This window comes from Staurois parvus, unplaced genomic scaffold (genome assembly GCF_062004578.1).
Source record: "Staurois parvus isolate SC_StPar_1 unplaced genomic scaffold, SC_StPar_1.0 ptg000025l, whole genome shotgun sequence".
Classification (NCBI taxonomy): domain Eukaryota; kingdom Metazoa; phylum Chordata; class Amphibia; order Anura; family Ranidae; genus Staurois; species Staurois parvus.
The window spans coordinates 5,578,025-5,600,261 of record NW_028317821.1 but is presented as its reverse complement, the minus strand read 5'-3'; the positions used below and the strand labels follow the sequence as shown (position 1 = coordinate 5,600,261).

The 22,237-nt window shown below is 39.6% G+C and overlaps 1 protein-coding gene across 2 annotated transcripts in view; it reads left to right on the top strand.

Moving 5' to 3' along the window:
- The window catches only part of APAF1 (apoptotic peptidase activating factor 1), a 137,957-nt gene that overhangs the window by 72,514 nt on the left and 43,206 nt on the right, over positions 1-22,237 (top strand). For both annotated transcript variants that reach the window (XM_089694103.1, XM_089694111.1), the window contains exons 15-19: positions 4,834-4,965; positions 13,667-13,792; positions 17,832-17,981; positions 18,172-18,303; positions 21,213-21,338. In XM_089694103.1, coding sequence (XP_089550229.1) covers positions 4,834-4,965; positions 13,667-13,792; positions 17,832-17,981; positions 18,172-18,303; positions 21,213-21,338 — 666 coding nt within the window. The remainder of the gene's footprint in view (positions 1-4,833; positions 4,966-13,666; positions 13,793-17,831; positions 17,982-18,171; positions 18,304-21,212; positions 21,339-22,237) is intronic.

Here is a 22,237-nt window from a genome sequence, read left to right as displayed (position 1 = left end):
ACAGATTCATTTAATAGCCTGTCCACTGCTTATTCTTACCTTCTTTTTGCTCCTCTGACATCCTGTTTGACCACCCAAAGATAAGTGAATTATTCAGCAAGTTCCAGTCACTTTTGTAAAACTTAAAAGTCAGCAGCTACCGACTTTTAGTAAACAAACTCACCTGTCCCCGGATCCAGCGCTGTGGTCACCCGAGATGGTGCCAGGGACCACCAACATTTTAACTGCTTGCACCCAGCTGTTTGCGACTTCACAGCCAGGTGCCCACTGCACACTTGTGACATGTCCCAGAAGACTGCGGTGAGGGAGGGGAAAGGAGAACTTCCGCTGGGATCACCTAACCTCCCCCCCCCCCCCCCTTTCCAAAAAGAATGCCAAAAAGAGGAGCGGGAGAGGAGGCCTTAAAGCGGCAGAACTTCCCCTTTTGGGTGGAGTTCTGCTTTAAAGCTGTGGGAGGGCACATGACTCATTCTTCCTCCTACAATGCATCACTGGGTGAAGCCAGACCTCTGCCCAGTTACATAGGGGAAAAATTAGAGGTAAAGATATAGTTAAAGGAGAAGTTCTCCTTTGGAAACATGTTACACGTTCTACCTGTTTTAAGCTGGAACATGTAACATGTTCCCGATCCTGCAGCAGGCCACCTTCTGAATACCCCCCGACAGAAGTACAGGGAGAAGCTCCACGTACTAGCTGTCAGATTTCAAAAATAGCCACTAGGGCTCTGTCGGGACTTGTAGTCCATTCATTCACAGAACACTGCGAATGAATGACGCACCCATGTGGGTGGACCCAGCTGCAGAGGTCCACCCACACGGCCCCGTCATTCATTTGTAGAGTTCTGTGAATGAATGGACTACAAGTCCCGACAGCCTTAGCAGATGTTGGCGTGTAGTCCTCAATGAACTAGCGGCTGTCAGGTTGGAGTCCTAAGTGTTCATTGATTCTTCCTTTCAGCAAGTATAGGCTTGCCTGTATGGGATGTAGGAGCAAACAGATATACTGACTGTGCAGGAGACCTGCATGACATCAACCATGCTGATTGCTGGTACAATGTTTTATAGGCTCCTAACACAAATAATAATTTCACATTTTTTTAACCTTTCATTCATTATTTTTTGTGGAATAGTGAACTTATCCTATAAGCACAACAAAATCAATCAGGTAGTGGAAAGAAACAAAGTAACTTTCTGAATTAGCACACTGATGTATAAAGCATGCGATTAATGAGACAAAAGTAAATGAAAAGTTAATATAGCAAGTGTTTACCTGTACGGCAGAGGGATGAACTTTTGTGTCAAAAGACAGACAGATCTAACTTGATCACAGATATAGTTCTTTTTTCTAAGTGGTGTATAGATTGTGTTTCGGGACACTTACAGTGTCCTCCCCTCGGAGCAATATATAGCTTGGGAGATGTAAGAATGTGATCCCATCCTCTTCCCGCCACATTGTAGCACTGGGCCAGGTCTGAGCGCTGTTACCTGAGCAAAAACAGAGGGGTCCTTGGCCTTCTGTAGAATTCAGCTAGAACAAATTGGAGCTTAAAAAAGCTTTTTTTATTAAATTTGCTCTAACAGAAGGCACATAAAAGTAGTTGAGGGGACATGTTACTTTTAGCTGAGCCTCTCTGTTTATTTGCCGAATCCTGAATTGTCTTCTTCAGCCAACTTTTTTTGAGTCTTAGAGTCTTAAGGTACAAGCATTGGCACCCTGTTGTGTAATTTCCTAATACATCTTCTTCTTATCACTCCCTCAATATTTACAAGCTGTCCAAGCACTTGGGTAACAAAGCATTCTATTTCATCCCCCTTGCATGACAGTTGGGATGAGGACAGGTTCTGGTATTCAGTGCTTTTTTTTTTATTTTATAAAGATAACATAATGTACAGTATATTTTGAGAATGAATGTACATTCAAGTATAACTTCAGCCAAAGTAACAGAAGCTTTAACCCTTTCTATATTTTATTTTTAAAAGATAAAGCACAAGCACTATTTGATTATGGTTAGAGAGGAGGTTTATAGCCCCTGTTATGTATTTACTGCTGTCTCTGTTCCTTTTGAGGAGTTCTAACCTCACTATTTGTCTTGGGGACTATTGTTACTGGGAAAGGATATGAGGATATTACAGATGTTGTGTCATAAGGATTGAGGGAAAACTCAGAGAAAATAGAAACTGGCCAGTCTATTGCCAGCACAATTGCAGTATTCCAATAGGGAACCATGAATGCGTAATGCTAGAACTGGTAAAAGCTGCATTGGTCCTAGGTAGGCTTACAATGAAAATAGTTTTTTGTACTTAAAGCACTGAGTGAAATTTGCATTCTTGATACAGAAGCTTGGGTGGATTTAGGTTTTTACTTTTAAAAGTCCTTACCCAGAACATTGGCACGGTGTCTTACTTTTTTTTTTTTTTTGTTTAGGAGTTCAGTGTTTTTTCAATTGTAACCAGTAAACACTTTTTTTTGTGATTAAAGTAGAACTAAACTTAAAGCTTTTTTCATTTTAGAGACCGTTTTTAACACCTGTAAGCTTTATTTTACCATCCCAATGGGAATATTTCTTTTCAGTTCCCTGTCCCATAGCCTAAACAAAAAGTGAGAGAAAATCCCTCTAAAGTGAGGGAATCCCCGGTTGTCACCAAGGTCACCAGAACTGGTCTCGCCATTGGAATATTTACGCACTATTTTGGGACAACCCAAAATTTGGGATTTTCTTTTGCTTCCACTTTTGGTGATATTGGTAAACAGGCCTAATAGGGTGAATCTCCCTAACAGGGACACAAACGCCAATACAAATATGATTACTCTATGCTAACCTATTTTTTAAAGAAATGCTTATCGCACATAATTAGGGAACATAGTTTTAAGTAGAAATAGAGGCAAAACCCCTGTCAGGTTTTTTTGCCATCTGTGTCCCACTGGGGAGACTTACCTTCAATTCCTGTCACATACCCAAAACATGAAGTGAGAGGAAATCCCCGCAAATTCATGGAATCCCTTGGGGCTCCCAGGTCACCAGAATTGGTGTCCCCGTTGGAAGATATCCCCTCTAACGGGGATATCTTCTGGGGAAGATCATTTGGGGACAACCCAATGATAATGATAAACAGGAGAAATATAGAGGGAGTAGTTCCTTAATGGGGGCAGAGGTAGCAATAAAAACCTGACGTGTTCTAATCCATCTCTGCTCTTGTAAAAACTTAAAGAAAAGGTTTTCCCTTTTAGTTATACTTCTAGAGCTAAAGGGAAAAATACATTTTGGGTTTAGTGACACTGTAAATGCATCTAGTGCCTAATTTGACGAGTTATTAGTCTCTTGATAACTCTTGTACAGCAGCACTCAGACTGGATGAGGGAGAGACAGAACTAAGAGACAGCTTTAATTCTAGGAGGTGCTGTGGGCCAACATCAGCTGTGTTGGTACATTGCATAAGAACCTACAAGAACGCACCGAGGGTGGCTATGCTATCCCTACAGTAAGACCATGCAGAGCTAGCATAGCTACCTTCAAAAAGCAAGTGGAAATGTCAGATATATCTTTTTTTTTTTTTTTTTTTTTCTTTTTTCAAACAGACAGGAAAAACCATTAATAATCTCTTAACATATTTATACAGAAAATTCCCAAGTGTCTGAAAACGACTGTATTATAATAATGTAACAGTATGTTTCTGAAATCAGTATTGTTTGACTGCTGTTGTTCCTTTGCACTATAACCATGCCTCCAGGGCTTGCGCTAGGTAAGACTGTTCCATTTCACTCTATACAGTTAACAATACGATGTCTTTTGGTACCTCGTAAGCTCAGCAGATACCCATGGTCATTCTCAAGGAGGACATGATTGGCTCAAGGATGATCAGTTGGAAGAGGATGCACCAGAGCTCAATTTTGAGTGTCATGGCAAAGGCTGTAAACTTCTGTACATGTGTTTTGTTTTTTTTTTCTTCGTTTTTTATTTACAATAAATTGCAAAGATTTCAAAACAAACTTCTTTCACGTTGTCATTATGGGGTATTGTTTGTAGAATGTCCATTTTGGAATAAGGCTGTAACATAACAAAATGTAGCAAAAGTTAAGCGCTGTGAATACTTTCTGGATGCACTGTATTATCTTTTGGACAAAATGCTAATGATGTGAAAAAGATACAAAGGCTCCATTCACACATGTGCGACTTCAAAATCGTGCAATTTTTCATTGCAACTTTGATGTGACTTTGGACGAGTGCAACTTTGGCTTTGACCAAGGATTATTGTTTCTGCTGTACAAAGTCGCACACAAGTTGCATGTATAATATTCAGGTGTGACTTTCATGCGACGTTTGAGGGTTCACATTGAACTCTATAGCCCTCAAGTCGTATGAAAGGTCGGACCAAAGTAGTGCAGGAACTACTTTCAAGTCGCTGTGACTTGAAGTCACACAGATATGGATGGTAGTCATAGGGAAACATGGGATGCGACTTGTCATGCAACTTTGGACCCCAAAGTTGCATGACAAGTCACACAAGTGTGAATGGGCTCTTAAGCTCGACCTGCTGGCTGAATAGAAGACTACATAATATTAATGTGCAATTTTTCATATTTACCATTTTTTTGTTATGACCATAATGAAGAAAGAGAATATTGTATTTTTAAGACCTCAAAACATTCTCTCTAATGCTTATATTATGAATTATTCTGATACGTTGCTTTATGGCTAATAATGTTTATGTGAACACCCTATCATCAGGATCATATAACTACATAAAATCCACTTGCATGATCTAGACCTTTGATATTATTCAAGTGCCTGAAGTCAACACACTTCATCCTATAGTCTTTTTCTATTTCATCCAGATTTGGAACGCATTGACCGGGAAGCTCATAAGGGAGTATTCGGAGCACTCAGAGCAGGTCACATGCTGCCAATTCACCAATGGAAACTCTCCTTGCCTGCTGGCCACCTGTTCCTATGACTGCACACTTAAAGTATGTAAATCTTCTCACAGACAAAGCTACTGCTACACTTCACATTGTCTTTATTTTTACTACAGTCCCTGTTGATGGTTATTATTTTTAGCTTGGCAGAAAGAAGAGTGGTGCAGTTTGGACAGCAGCATTTTCTGCTTGTTTCCCTAGTAATTACTATGCATGCTCACTGGGGTAGAAAGCAGCAGTGCTGTAATTACCATGCACTTAAGTTGTCTATAAAGCAAAGTCGAAATAATTATTATTAGGCTGCTTGTTCTTGAAATATTAAAAGAATATTCCACAGTGAATTTGCTCAGTTAACTCCATACAAACCTAGTGCAATACAGTTTTGTTTTTGCACTTCCATCTTAAAATTGACATTCCAAGCATGAGAGTAACAGAGATGAAAAACATCTCATGCTAATAATGCATTTACATGTAATGTGATCAAAATAAATTTGGGGTAATGTTCTAATTTACACTGGAAGAGCTAGGCTTCACTCTGACAAAATTCATGTAAAGAGTACAATTTATTTTTTCTAGAGATAGATTTCCTTGGTATAAGAAAAATGGACCCGTCCATGTGTTACTTACATCTTCCATTTTCAGTGAGAGAGATGTAATTTGATGTTTCACCTGCTCTGACACCTGCTGGTGTAACCTGGTGCCACACACTGAACTATAAAATTTGACACTCCAAAGCCTTAAAGAGAACCAGTCACCAATGGGCATTTTTGGTAATCTGTATTTCCACACTTGAATTGTCCAGCCTTTCCTCTCAGCAATTATTTTTTTTTTTTTATTTCCTTACATTATCTCCCTGGTACACCAGAAGTGTCAGACTGTGAATTGTCTTGTTTTATGCCAGAACGCAGTGCTGATAACAGACATGAAAACTATGATATAAGAAATGTGCTACCAGGATTACATTAAATAAATTGAAAAGATTAGTTCACTGACTGTTATACCCTCCTTTGGCTGGGCAATGTGTCTGTTATCCTGTGGCAACTGTCTAAGATGGGATTTTTTTCTCACCCATTAACCACTTCCAGTCCAGACACTTTTACCTCCTTCCTGTCCAGGCCAATTTTCAGCTTTCAGTGCTATCACACTTTGAATGACAATTGCGCGGTCATGCAACACTACCCATATATATTCTTTACCATTTTTTTTGAGACAGATAAAGCTTTATTTTGGTGGTATTTATTCACCACTGGGATTTTTATTTTTTTTGGTATGTAAATGAAAAAGTCCAAAAATTTTGAAAAAAAGTGTTTTTCTTATAAAATTTTGCAAATAAATAGTATTTCATCATAAGTCTTGGCCAAAATGCATTCCGTTATCTTTTTAGTAAAAAAAAAACAAATTAATTTATAACCAAAAATTATAATTTTTAAACATTTTTTTTTTTACTTTTTTTTTTTATATTATTGTGTTTTTTTACATACTGTCACCCTAGCAGTAGTGTCACCATGGTGACACTGTGCTACTTGTGGGGGGTGATGATTTTTTTTTTTTTTTTTTTTTTTTACACTGATTACTTTTACACCCATAAAGGCTGTAAAAGCAATCTTTTCTCCTCTCTAGCTGCATTCTTGCAGCCATTGAGAAATACTGTGTGAGCTGTGATTGGTCACAGCTTGTCACATGGTACAAGGCTGTTGTGAATAGCCTTGTACCATGTGACCTCTGATCATTCACAGATTTTATACGTAGTAAGCTATGATGTCAGAAGTGACATCTTGTTTACTACTCTGCATGTGATCACTGATTGGCCAATCCGTGATCACGTGATCGGGACCTCGCACAGAGGTCCTGTCCGACGATCGGTGTTCCTCCGGACACAGTGGGCACCGAATCGCGGTGCTGCATGCTCCGAGGGAGCGCGCACAAGCAGGGTGCAGGGAGGCCGTTTTTAAATGGCCACCCGACCCTGCAGTGCCACTGCACTGTTGTATATAAATGGCCAGACGGGAAGTGGTTGAAGGGAAACAGGAGTTCTTTAATATTTGAGTTATACTGCAACCTACAGGAGAATTGGGCACTGGCAAAAAAAATATTGTAGGCCAGGCTTCTCCCTCCTACTACCAGCATGCTTCAGTTTTTGCTAGTGTTCGAGGAGTATGGACATCTTTTCTACAGCTCTGCTGTGTTAAAAGACTAACCTATTTTTTATAAAAGAGCAAGCATAAGTAACCACACCTAAGCATAAATGTGGAACTATGTTGCTCAGAAAAAAGGGACTTTATATGTACCTCACAATGAGATAAATATACAACACAAAACTATAAAAAAAAATATTTATTAATCCATCCAGTTAAAATAGACATTTTACATAAAAACAATGAATATCATGGTCTAGCACCATCATACAGTCTTTTTAAGTTTATGATGAACAAACAATAAGCATATAGGATCAACGTGTTTAGCTGCATTTGCTTCCTTAGGATGCACGCTTGAGATGCAACACTAAGCCATATCAGATCACCTAGCATGAAAAGATTGAAACAGTACACATCCTTCTTTGTGGGGGAGAAGAGGATCACATCACCCAAACGGAACCAAATGGAAGATATTAAAGTGTTACTAAACCCAGGACCCTGCATTCACTATATCTAGTCTCCCACAGTACACGCAACATGGAAATGCAATTATTTTAGCAAATATAAACTGCTAAATACCTTTTTCTCAGCAGCAGTTAGAGCAGTCTTGTGACTTCAGCAGAGCACTGGTTAAAGCTTGTAGGAGGAGTTTTCTTTCTGCTCTAGGAGGATGCAAAATCCCTGAAACTCTGTCTGGACAGTGCTGATTGGCCCTGTGCTGATCACATGCACTCTCCCAAGAAAAAAAAAACCCTCTCTAGCAATACACACCAAACTGAGCATGTGCATGTGGTTATAGGTTCAGTCTGTCTTATCAGGAGATAAGACAGACATGGGCATTTGATCCTCTTTTCTATGCCCCTCCTCTTGTTCAAACGGCCTTTTTACACAGGATTAACTCCTTAGGTTCCACAGTGAGTATACCTAGCATGCTTTACTGCATACATAGACTGATTTTACTGTTGTGGATTTATTAACACTTTAACCCCTTGACGCCGAACGTACGCAAATATGCGGCCTCTCGGCGGCTGGTCCTTGACGCCGAGCGGCCGCATATTTGTGTACCATTTGAAAACACATATGTGCTGAGAATGCGCGCTCCCAGCACATGTCGGTGTCTCACGGAAAGGTCCCGATCTCCCCTTGCGATCAGGACCTTTTCCAATCATGTGACTGCCGTGACAGCGAATTACAGATGGGCGGCACTGCAGGGCACAGGTGGGCGGCATTGATGGGCACAGGCGGGTGGCACTGCTGGGTACTGATCATCAGGGCACTGATCATCAGTGCCGATCTCTTCTCTGACAATTGCTGGTTATTGGCAGTACTTTCTTCATGCTGTGACAGCATGAGGAAAGTGCAGCCGATAAGCGGCAACTGTATTTACCCAGTGATCTGCTGTGTCATTGGACACAGCTGATCATGTGGTAAAAGGCCGCTGTGATTGGCCATTTACCACAACATGTGATCAGCTCGCCGGGTGCGTGCTGCTGGGGGTGCGCAGGGGGCATCTTCCCATAACTTGACAATCGCTCTGTAGCCGTGTTTCGGCTTTAGCGTGGTCGGGAAGAGGTTATAAATATAAAATGGTAAATTCCTTTTCTCATCAGCAGTTAGAGCAGTCTTGTGACTTCTATCAGTGTCCAGCAGAGCACATGTTAAAGCTCGTAGGAGGAGTTTTCATTTTGCTCTAGGAGGATGCATAACCCCTGACTTCTGTCTGGACAGTGCACTCTCCCAAGAAATAAAAAACCTCTCTAGCAATACACACCAAACTGAACATGTGCAGAGTGTCTCCACACAATATGTCTTATCAGGAGATAAGAGGGGGACACCGGAAAAAGGGGAGGATCAAAGAACAGGGGATCAAACTGACTATTTACACAATGCAGAGGATTAACCCCTTAGGTTCCACAGTGGGTATAACAAGCATGCTTTACTGCATATACAGACTGATTTTATTCTTGTGGGTTTAGTAACACTTTAACTGATGAGCTTACCTCTGAGGAGTTGCAATCTAATGCTGTTACTCACAAATAAAGGATACAGCTTTAGCTCTTATTTATGCAGTACGCACTACTCTGAAACTAGAGGATCAGCCTGTTGCTGCTACCAGTGTTGTGTCCACCCTTGGGTCATTTAAAACTTCTAAGGCCGCACAGATTTTCCCTTTGACCAGCTTTTTCAACTGTTTCTTCCAGTCCAGCATACTGACAAGTTATATGCCTCCCTATCCCCTGCCCCTTACCCGGGTGCTTATTGGCTTTTTTATCAGTCGGTTACGATTTTTTGCAAAAGTGGTCCCTTCCCACTGTGGATCTGTTTTTTTTTTCCCCTGTCTTAACAGGACATTTGCTATACTGGTGAAGAATGCGTATGTTTTCAAGGGTAGGTAGTTGAAAGCACTTTTTAGAACCTTGTTCTCTGGTGAGTCCTATGCTTCACACGTTCTGGCTGTAACTTTATTTAGTAAAATCATGTCAGACTGGACATAATCTAACCACTTCTGCTGTTGAACACATGGAGCAGGTGGCTGTAGCATTAAACTTCAGTTGTAATAGTTTCCTGGAAGCTTCTCATCCTATTTTACATACGTGCCTCATGTCAATACATATGTGTAGGGCACTTTGGCAGTATCATTGGGCAAGAACTGTTTGAGTCGCAGCTTAGCAAATCTCCATTGGAACCTTCTAGATCAAGGTGTTATTTCCTATGGCAAAACAGGATTTTACATGATATGTGAGGTCCTTTAGGTGGCTTTTTTAGCTGCAGGCAGTCCCCAGTTTTCTGCTGTTTTTTTTCTTGGGCCTGTTAGCAATTGCTTGGTGTGCTGCTTAGCTCTCAGTTGGACTGATGGCTAAACACTTTCTTTGTTTCTCAATAGATGAAAAAGAAAATACAATCCTAATTCCAACAAAGTTGGGGCCCTGTGTACAATATACATGGAAACAGAATGCAGTGATTTGCAAATCTCACAAACCCATATTTTATTCACAATAGTAAACATATCAACGTTTAAACTGAGAAAATGTACCATTTTACAAAAAAAAGGCTGTCATAGATGTATGCAGTTTAGCATTGTCCTACTGAAATATGCAAGGCCTTCCCTGGAAAAGATGTTGTTTGGATGAGAACATATGCTGACCTAAAATCTGGATATATCTTTCAGCATTGATGGTCCCTTACCAGATGTGCAAGCTGTCCGTTCCATACGCACTAATGCACCTCCATACAATCAGAGATGCAGGCTTTTGTACTGATAACAAGATGGAAAGTTCCTCTACTCTTTAGTCCAAAGGATGCAGCTTCCATGATTGTCAAGAAGAATGTAAAATTTTGATTCATCTGACCACAGAATAGTTTTCCACTTTGCAACATTTTAGATGGTGGTGTTTTTGGATCATGTTCAGATATGGCTTCTTCTTTGCATGATAGAGCTTTACCAGTGTTTGGATGACATGGTGTTCAGACAAATACTTTTTGGAAGTATTCCTGAGCCCATGCAGTGGTGTCCATCACAGAATGATGCCTGTTTTTAATGCAGTGCCGTTTTAGGGCCCAAAGATCATGGGCATCCAGTATTGTGTTTTGGTCTTGTCCCTTGCACAGAGATTTCTCCAGATTCTCATGATGATGATGATAATATATTTAAATTCTTTGCAATTTTACACTGACAAATGTTATTCTGAAATTGTTCAACAATTTTTAAGGTGCAGCTTTTCACAGATTGGTGAACCTCTGCCCATCTTTACTTCTGAGATGCTCTGGGCGAGATTTACTAAAACTGGAGCATTCAAAATCAGGTGCAGCTCTGCATAGAATCCAATCAGTTTTAAGGTTTTATTGTCAAAGCTTAATTGAACAAGCTGAAGTTAGAAGCTGATTGGCTGCCATGCACAACTACAGAAGATTCTGAGTGCACCAGTTTTAGTAAATCTCCACCTCTGACTGTCTAAGATGCTCATTTTAAACACAGCCATGTTACTGACCTGTTCCTGTTGTCAATTACCTTATTAGCAGAATGTTGTTCCAACTCTTCCTTCTTAGTACCACTTACTTTGCCAGCTTTTTGTTGCCCTGTCCCAACTTATTTGAGATCTGTTGCTGCCAACAATTTAAAGATTACCTTTTTTTTTTATCCTTAAAAAGGTACATTTTCTCATTTTTAAAGTTTGATTTTTTTCTATTGTGAATAAAATATGGGTTTTGCAAATCATTGCATTCTGCTTTTATGTAGATTTTGGTTAGCGTCCCAGTCTCTCAACTTTTTTTGGAATTGGGGTTGTAGGGTTTTTGTGCTCACTGAAACAAAACTTCTTTTTGGAGTCTATTGAGAGACACAAGTCTTCCCACTTTGTGTTATGATCACATTCTCGGTATTGCTTTGCTACATGCTGATGGTAGGAGGGGTTATTCTGGGCTGGCATACAGTTCCTTTGTCAGCGTCCATTCTTCCTGTAGGCAGCAGCAAAGCCTGTAGGTTAAAGCTGTTCTATTAAAAATTAACCTCTTGCCCTCCAGAGGATATACCCCCCTTTCTGACCTAGGCCATTTTTTGCGATACAGTGCTGCGTTACTTTAACTGACAATTGCACGGTCATGCAACGCTGCACCCAAATGAAATGTATGTCCTTTTTTCCCCACAAATGGAGTTTTCTTTTGGTGGTATTTGATTGCCTCTGCTTTTTTTTTATTTTTTGCTCTATAAGCAAAAAAAAAGCCCAACAATTTTGAAAAAAAAATCTATATTTTTGGCTATAAAACATGTCCAGTAAACAAAATAAAAAAATCTAATTTCGTCATAAATTTCGGCCAAAATGTATTCTGCTACATGTCTTTGCTAAGAAAAAAAAAATCCCAATACGTGTAAATTAATTGGTTCATGTGAAAGTTATAGCATCTACAAATGGCGATATATATACTGGAATTTTTTTTTTTTATACTAGTAATGGTGGCGATCAACGACTTATAGCTGGACTGCGGCAGGCATTCTGACACTGGGGGAGAACTGACTTGGTGTCATTGACATCCCCAGTGACACCAATACAGTGATCAGTGCTAATAAAAAGCACTGACACTGTACTAATGGCACTGGGCAGGAAGGGGTTAACATCTGGGTCGATCAAAGGGTTAACTCTGCTGTGTGTGTTTCTACTATGTGCTGTGTTTTACTGTGTAAGCATGCTGCTTTGTATTGCTCTGCAATCACCAGTGTGCATAAAAAAGTAATAAATGACACAAGTCACCAGTTTATTCCACCCAAAATGTGACCAGATAACACTCAAATTCTTGAAGATCTCCTTGTGTTCAAGTGTCAGCAGCTTACCAGGAGGACAGATCCCCATGTTTATAGGAGGTCTAATGTGCTTAATAAGAATACAGCAAGCCCTTGAAATGGTGTTCTGTTATTACAGGAATTCACTGGGGTAGTCAACAGGGTCTGTGTATGACTGTCTGCTCCACCAGGTACCCCACCCACTGTAAGGCATAAAATAAACACAGAAGTTCCATAGTGAAAAACCATTAGGTCACTTTATTGTCATAAAAGAAAGGTGCTCACAATTCCAATGTAAAAATAGACAGGTCAGTAAGAACCCAGACACTGCTTTTCCTTGAGGCGCAAGTACGTCAGCACAAGACTCCACTTTGGTGATTGCACATGATTCATTATATTCACTTTATTGCAGGAGTTGAAAATTTTTTATAAGTTTCAAGGTACAGTGTAACATTATTTAGTTTATTTTTTTGGTGAATATTTTGTATTCTGATATTTGGGTGCTACTGTATTAGTTTTGAACAAAAGTCGTATTATCCATTACGTGTAAAGCTTTTCTCTCGCTTCCTTTTTAGTCTCAAGGACAGAGCGTAAAGAAAAATTTCGCTAATGACACACAGATGGCAAAAAACTGTTGAGTTTTGCCTTTGGATATATTTTTATTGTTCTTAGTACTCTTAATTGATAACATTTGGGTACTTGGAATATCACACTATATTGCCATGTGATTAAAGATGGTTTCCTTATAACTGTTGGATCCATGGACACAATGGGGATATATTGTATTGTGTGTACAGATCTCCCCTAGAAATTACCTTTCCTTGTATGATTGCTTGACTGCTTTCATTGGCAGTTACTGTATTTATTTACATAATACATTTGATTACTGTAGACAGACCCTGACACCCATCCATACATCTATTTAAAAAGAAACATCAGCAGGTAGAACTCCGCATTGATTTTAAAATGTTTGCAAATTCTGTTTGATCAAGAGAGTATTCTTTTTCCAAAATAAAGTTAAATTTTAAAGGCCAAGTGTGCTTTCAGAGTACATCTATCCTGCCTGTTTGGTGCTGTCAGATTAGGTAAGCGTGCATCTGGAGCACATGAGAGAGAGATACTTTTTTTATCAGGGAAAATAGACTGGCAGGATAAATGTTCTGTGGATAATTACTTACCCTTATTGACTAAAGTTCTCGGAGTTCAAATTTTACACAATAGCTAAAAGAAAATAGTATTTTATTATATGGTCATCAATAAGAAATTGTTTAACATGACAATGTGAGAATTAAAATAAAGCTTGTAAAGTACAATCTAACATGAATTTGTTTTGGTTATGCAGCTGTGGGACATTGATAGGAAGTATTGTCTGAACACCCTTTTTGGTCATTCAGATTGTGTGAACCATTGCAGATTTTCACCTGATGATAAGTATTTGGCCAGTTGTTCTATGGATGGTATTTTACTGGTAAGTTAAATATTACTAATGTGACACATATTTGACATTGCTATAATAAACCTGTCTTGATGGAAATATGGGCACTGCCATTGCTGTTCTTTGGAAAATGCTAGCTGTTTGGCTGTTTTGACTATTCAATGACTTCACCAACTTGCAAGTATGCAGATCTCTAAAGTTTAAGTCCAGAACTGCATTCTTGTTTCAAGTCTGGGTCTCAGACGGTATCATTTTCATCAACTAGTATTTTGAAAATTAGAACTCAACAATGGCAGGGTCTTCATGACAGATTTCCTAAGGCTCCAGACTGCCTTTGAAGATTTCCAAAGCTTCCAGACTGCCTTTCATATGTCTGAAGCTGCCTGAAAATTTGAGTCCTATGGGCAGCATGCTTTGCAGATTTATGGGCACTGTCAGTCATATAACTATGTTGTGCTAGGTAGTTCTGCAATCTTTATAAGATTTAATGAACTCTCTAGGCACATTCAGAGAGTCATGTTTTGTTTGTCTTTATTTGGAGCCATATGGTTTTTACTATTGTTTATTATGCAGATATGCATGTTCATTTATTGAACAGTTTCATCATAGTATTTAAGATGTCAAGGTAAAACCAGACAACATCAAGATTGTTTAAAAGGCTTTCATTAAAATGTGTATTGTTTAGAAGATCGGTCTGCTTAATGTTTTTGGCTGAAGTGTATTTAAAGGCTATTTTTTTTTTTTACTTGCCTGCTTTGTGCAATGGTACTACACAGAGCAGCCCCGATCCTCCTCTTCTCAGGTCCCCCACTGGCAATCTTGGCTCCACCTTCTCTGTGTGTTCCCATAGCAAGCCATTTGCTATGGAGGCACACGGTGTCTGCTCACTCCCGAGCTGTGTGTCTATAGAGCCACACTCTGTAGACTCACACAGCAGGGCTTAGCCTGCCCCCCACTTCCTCCTCAATGCATTTGATTGACAGCAGCAGGAGCAATGCAACAAAGTAAAAAAAAAAACAAAACGATTTTTAGCTTTAGTATCACTTTAAGTTTGGTAACTCATCATTGAACTCATCATTAACTCATCATTGTGCCCCATTGTAGCAGATTGTAATGTTTTATACTTATAGTTTCATTTTTCCTCCAGATGTTTGTTCAGGTTAGTATCCCCACCATTATTAAAGCAGAACTCTGGGCAAAAACTTTTTTCCATGTCCTTGCTGCAGATCTCCTACTTACTGAATACGCCCTCCATCTTCTGGTTCAATTAGTAGTTGCTGTAATTACCCATGATTTTGCTGGGATTCTACCCAGAACTGCAACACGTGTGTTTTTTCTGTGTTTACAATGCATTTCAGGCCTGTTTCATACCAATGCACTTTGCATTTTGTCCGTTTTGCTGTGCTTTTTGCAGTGCATTTTAAATTTCTGCATGCATGTTTTTGATGCGTTTTTTGCATTTTTCTGTTTGTTTTTTTTGGCCAGTTTGTTGCTGGGCAGACTAAAAACACAAAACATATCAAAAACATAACGTGCAATTAAAAAAAAAAATTCAAAAACTGCATCAAAACTTGCATGCAAAAAACGCATTGCAAAAAGCATGGCAAAATGGACAAAACACAAACTGCATTGGTGTGAACAAGACCTGAAGTGCATTGAAAACAACTATATTTTAGTCTGCCCAGCAACAAGTTGGCCCACAAAAACACAGCAAAACGCATAAAGCATCAAAAATTCGCATTCAAAAACACACTGCAAAACGTACAAAAAAGGAACCTGCATTGGTGTGAACCAGGCCTGAAATGCATTGAACACGCAGCAAAAACGCATAAAAAACACACGTGCTGTGGTTTTGATGCATTTTTTGAGTCACATGACCTATGGAAAACATACCCTAAATGTGGTAAAATTGCTGTGTAATTCCAGGTAAAATCGTGGCAAAATCCTGGCTAAAATTGTGACAAAATTGCAAAAAAAATTCTGGGGAAAATTGTGGCAAAATCCCAAGTAAAATTGCCACAAAATCTCGGGTAAAATCGTGTCAAAATGCGTTTATCGTGCAGAAAGCTGTACCGCAATTGTGGCAAAAACACCTTTGCCACAATTGCATTTTCAGATTGTGGTGGCTGGGGATGTGATCATATGGAAGCATACAAGCAGCAGCAACTGTTAGAAAAATAGGAAGAATAATTCTAATATTTAAAGGAGAAGTATGGGATGGGTGGGTTAATTACCAGATCCCAGATATTACCATCATCACAAATCAGCTGCTGTTTCTTTCCTACCTCCTTTCGTATTTCCTGCAGGTGCACTGCATCTTTCATGTAGCTCCACCTTGCATTTGAACATTTAGAGGGGGTGGATACAACTTCAGCAATCCACCCCTTCTCTGTCTCTCTTTCCCTGGAAGTTGTGGACGGGGCTCCTACAGGGGCACACATCCAAGCAGCAAACTAGAGTGAGCACATGGCTCTGTTTTCATGATGTCACACCAAAAAACAGTTAACAGGCTATCTGGTAAGATGGTAAATGCTGTGCTGTCTAGTTTTGCTGCTTGGACAGAAGTGTAATAGACATGTCCAGATCTGCTCCCCCAGATTTCAGTTGCACCCTGTCTTCCTTCTATAGACACTGAGGCTGCTGAGCTGCTCCTCTCATCCTGTCACTGCGCACACACAGCACTTATCAGAGCTCCTCCTCCCCACATTGTAATTATTTAATTCTCTTAGCTTGAATTTTCACTGTGTGTATACAGACATAGCCTAGTTTCTCCCATTCTCTATACACCCACAGCCTATCTCTGCCCCCTTTTTATATAGCGAGCTTTACAAATATATTGTTTTCATTATGGTTTTAGGAGAAATATTGAGTACATACTCATGCACAGCACCTTCAGTGACCATACAGTCACTGAAGTGCTGCTGTTGCTGCTGGCTTCTGATTACTGAAGATTGGAACAGCCTGATTAGGAGGAGGAAGGTGGGAAAATAGGTTGGGGAAGAACAGCTGTGATCTGTTAACGAGCAAACAGCCCAGACCCAACATCAGTCAGAAGCAGGGGCGGACTGACAATTTGTAAACTCGGGCACTGCCCGCGGGCCCGGGGTCAGTAGGGGGCCCCATGAGATGCCCCTGGTACCTTTTTTATAGGCTTTTTTGAGTTTGGGCAAGGACACAGGGGCCCCATGATCCCCTATTGCCTGGGGGCCCCATGAGTTGTCAGTCTGCCCCTGGTCAGAGGAGAGGAAAGGGGGGTGGGGGGTGGATCCTGATACAACAGAGAAGACTGTAGCCCATCCCACGGGTATTTAACTCAGTTTTCACCAAAATGGGGCACTTTTAAGAGGTCAATAAAGATTTTTAATTTTTAGCAGCTCACATAGAACAGGTGTAAGCTAAAAAAAAAAGGAAACCTATACTTCCCTTTTAATTCCAGTAGACAACAGTGGATATACAATCTAATTCTGGGCATGTGGCCATATTCATTCTGGGATTAAACACAGAATGTCAGGTCAATTTGTTCCTATTCTGTTGTGACTGGAATGTGAGTGACCACATGTGAGGATAGCAGTGGCGGCTGGGGAATGTGTGGATGTGTTTTCTGTTGAAGTGGGCAAGTACACATTCAACATGCACAGGCCTAATGTACCTGCCCAAATGCAATGCAATTCCCAAAGTTTGATGGGAAGTGTAGTTTCCTGAGAGGAGAGGTTATGATGTATTCCCAAGCTGTTACACTTCCTCCTTGGCAGAGCAGATGGTGTTATCTTTTGAATTACAGAGATGACTTCTTGAAAATTCAATTAGACATTTCTCTTCAATGGTAAGGAATTTCACAAATGTATTAACTGTTTTGTGTAGGGTGGTGTACTAATGGGTGATTTTTTTGCCTATCCCGGAGATCTTCTTTAAGCTTTAGCATGACAACCAAATAAATATTTCAGATATCCTTTATCAATGTGTAATCATTGTTTGAATTATCAAATAGTTGGGATAGAATTTGAAGTAATCATCTGTACATCATTAAGCAATTGTTGGCCTGAAAAACACCAATGTATTTGGTTGTTTTCAGATCTGGGAAGTATCATCTGCTAATGAGTATAAGTCTATTGATGTAGCACAGTCTTTCCAAAGCAAGAATGAATCACAGTTTCTACTCAAATGCTGTTCTTGGGCTAACGATTGTTCCAGAATTATGGTGACTGCCCGGAATTGCCTATATGTAAGTGTGATTTCTATTTTATATTGCATATAGTAAAAATGTATGTTTTGAAAACTCATTGAGAGCATAATAAGTGTTTTTCTAAAGTGACCTATGTGTTTATGTTGGATAGTGTGTCTTTGTGTCATTTATGTTTGCAAAAGACTTGATAATTTGGTACCAGAACTAACAACACTTTCATCTACTGCAGATATTTGATGTTGAAAGCAGTGACCTTGTGTCTGAACTTGAGGCATGCCACCAGAGCATTACTATTTTGTACTGTGATTTCTGCACATCCAATCAGATTGTAGCAATGGCCTTGTCACACTATGTTGTTCAGGTAAACTGATTATAGTGTAAAGTTAGAGCATTTATTGGGTTATTGAGAAATATGTTTTCTGCTAAAGCACCAGAATGCAAGCCTGGGAATTGTAAAGGTCTGTAGCAGATTGGATGCATTCCTACCACAGGATGGGGTATTTCAAACCTCTCGGTCTGATTATAGTGTTGGCACATACAGTATTTTTTTTTTTGTTTCTGATCAGCAGATTAAAATATTTACTAACAATTGTTTTGTGTGGGGTTTACCTGATGGGAAACAATTGACTGGATTGTTTAGGCAGGCGCTAACACTTTTCAACAGTACATTTTATCAATATATCAGATCTAAAACAAAACACGACAGTGTGTTATCAGCACTGATTGTCTTCATCCTTTAAAGTAATTATGTGATTTTCAAATTCCTAAATATACTCACATTATTGTATTAGAATTTTAGAATACCCATTAGGGAACTCTGTATTTTTGTGCAGCCTCATTCAACCTCCCTGCTAAACATCTGTCAAGATACTGCATCAGCCACTCGGGGAGTGCATTGTTTTGAATGAATTGAGCAATTCATATACTCGCATTGTAGGAAGAAGTAGTAAAGCACAACCAAGGCAGAGAACTGCAAAGTAGAAAGCAAAGTCATCTATTTGAACATAACAATATACACTATGCATAGAATACATAGATACAATCATTTATTAACCTTAAAGGGTATTTCAACTTTTGCTGAATCCAGTCTTAGAAAATCCCATAATATATGTTTGTTATGTGTTCCCATTCACATGGCATGCCTAAATATGACATTAGATGTTACTTAGGAGCAGGATTCTTTACAGAATTTAAAAGCGAGTCTGTCCCAAGGGACTGGCTCAGTTCCCCTCATTAACATACAATCACAGAAATCAAGCTTCTAAATCTTTAACCTTTCATTAGGACAGACAGTGTTCAAATCTATTTTACAACTGATAATGTGATCTGCCAGCACAGTACAGGCAGGGTTAATTATTTTAAACATTAAGCCCCCATAAACATTACATACAAAGGAGAAGTAGGCAGGATTTTTAAGTCCCAGAGTTTTCAGTAAAAACCATGTGCAAAGGCAAGCAGCAATTTTTAAATATTTATTTATAAGTTATGCTATATGAATATGAACATGTAAGACACATAAAGTAGGCGTTATCCCAGTTTGGCTGAAAAATTGAAAATATACTTTAACTCACATTGCAAAGATTCACAAAAACAATACCAATAACATTATTTCCTTTAATAAGGTTAAGTTATCAATTTATATTACTAAAAAGAATGAAAAAGACTACTTCCTAAGAACACCAATGGGCAGCCATTTCTTGGATACAGTGGGGAAAATAATGATTTGATCCCCTGCAGATTTTGTAGGTTTGCCCACTTACAAATAAATCAAGGGTCTATAATTTTTATCATAGGTGTATTTTAAATGATAGAGACAGAATATCAGCCAAAAATCCAGAAAAAAAAAGTATTCAATCCCCTACCAACCAACAATAATTCTGGCTCCCACAGACTGACTGTGCTCATGTGGCACACAGATTAGTCCTGTCAATTTAAGAAGGTGCTCCTAACGACAGCGCGTTATGTGTATAAAAGACCCTGTCCACAGAATCTTTCTTCCATTCAAACCTCACCACCATGGGTAAGACCAAAGAACTGTCAAAGGATGCCAGGGACAACATTGTAGACCTGCACAAGGCTGGAATGGGCTACAAGACCATCAGCAAGAAGCTTGGTGAGAAGGAGACAACTGGTGGAGCGATTATTTGCAAGAAGATATAGAAAATAACCATCAAACGCCCTCAGTCTGGAGATCCATGCAAGGTTTCACATCATGGGGTAAGGATGATCATGAGAAAAGAGAGGTATTAGCCCAGAACTACACGGGAGGAGCTTCTGAGTGATCTCAAGGCAGCTGGGACCACAGTCACAAAAAAAAACCATTGGTAACACAATACACTGCCATGGATTGAAATCCTGCAGTGCCCGCAAGGTCCCCCTCCACAAGAAGGCACATGTATAGGCCTATCTGAAGTTTGCCAATGAACATCTAAATGATTCAGAGAAGGATTGGGAGAAAGTGCTGTGGTCAGATGAGACCAAAATTGAGAACGTTAGCATTAACTCGACTCGCGATGTTTGGAGGAAGAAAAATACTGACTATGATCCTAAGAACACCATCCCTACAGCAAGCACAGAGGTGGAAACATTATTCTTTGGGGCTGTTTCTTATCTAAAGGGGACAGGCTGACTTTGCCACATTGAGGGGTCAATGGACAAAGCCATATATTGTAAAATCTTGGATGAGAACCTTCTTTCCTCAGCCAGAGTACTGCAGATAGGACGTGGATGGGTCTTCTAGCATGACAATGACCCAAAACATACCACCAAGGCAAAAAAGAGTGGTTTTAGTTGATACTCTGTCTCTATCGTTTAAAATACACCTATGATAAAACATTTTAGCCCCTTCATTTCTTTGTAAGTGGGCAAACTTACAAACTCTGCAGTGGATCAAATAATTATTTTCCCCACTGTATGTAAACATAATGATAGCAGGCTGCATCAACAGTATGTTAAATGCTGTAGGTATTGAGATCACAAAGGAGGCTGGATAATTTGGTGATTAATTCCCCAAGACAGATCTCTAGTTACAGTAGATACACTTGAATTGTAAATTGTAAATGTAAAGTAGGTGAGAACCATTAAGAGTGCTATTTGTAGACAACCCGGAAATACAAACAATGCAGCTTTTTTCCCATCATAGTTAAGTCTTACATTTTCAGATGTATTTACTAAAATATTTGTAATTTGCTTTGCGTCTGGTGTAACCCAGAAAAATCCTAAAGTGCAATATTTGACGCATTTGTAAACAAACGTACTTTTTCTTTTCAGCTATGGAATATAGACTCCAACACAAAAATAGCAGAATTCAATGCACATTTAAGTTGGGTTCATTGTGTTAAATTTTCCAGTGAAGGGTCTTCATTCTTGACCTGTTCAGATGACCAGACTGTGAAGGTAAATCATTGTGTACAAGCAGAATGGTGTTGGTTATATTTCTTTGCTAATTTCTTCTAGTGTTCTCTAGAATTGTTACATTGTATCTGTTGTGACAAAGACATGTACAGTGAGGAACAGAAGTATTTGAACACCCTGCGATTTTGCAAGTTTTCCCACTTAGAAATCATGGAGGGGTCTGAAATTCACATTGTAGGTGCATTCCCACTCCGAGAGACAGAATTAAAAAAAAAATTCATGAAATCACATTGTATGATTTTTAAAGAATTTATTTGTCTTGCACTGCTGAACATAAGTATTTGAACACCTAAGAAACAGCAAGAATTCTGGCTCTCAAAGACCTGTTACTGTGCCTATAAAAAGTCCACCTCTACTCCACTCATTAATCTAACTTAGTAGCACCTGTCTGAGCTCTTTAAAGACACCTGTCCACCCCACAGTCAGTCAGACGCCAACTACTACCATGGGCAAGACCAAAGAGCTGTTAAAGACAAAAGACAAAATTGTGGACCTCCACAAGGCTGGAAAGGACTACGGGGCAATTTCCAAGCAGCTTGGTGAAAATAGATCAACTGTTGGAGCAATTGTTAGAAAATGGAAGAGGCTAAAGACGAATGTCAGTCTCCCTCGGACTGGGGCTCCATGCAAGATCTCACCTCGTGGGGTATCACTGATGATAAGAAAGGTGAGGAATCAGCCCAGAACTACAAGGGAGGAGCTGGTCAATGACATTAAGAGAGCTGGGACCACAGTTTCAGAGGTCACTGTCGGTAGAACACTACACCGTTATGGTTTCAAATCATGCATTGCACGGAAGGTTCCCCTGCTCAAGTCATCACATGTCCAGGCCCGTCTGAAGTTTGCCAATGACCATCTGGATGATCCAGAGGAGACATGGG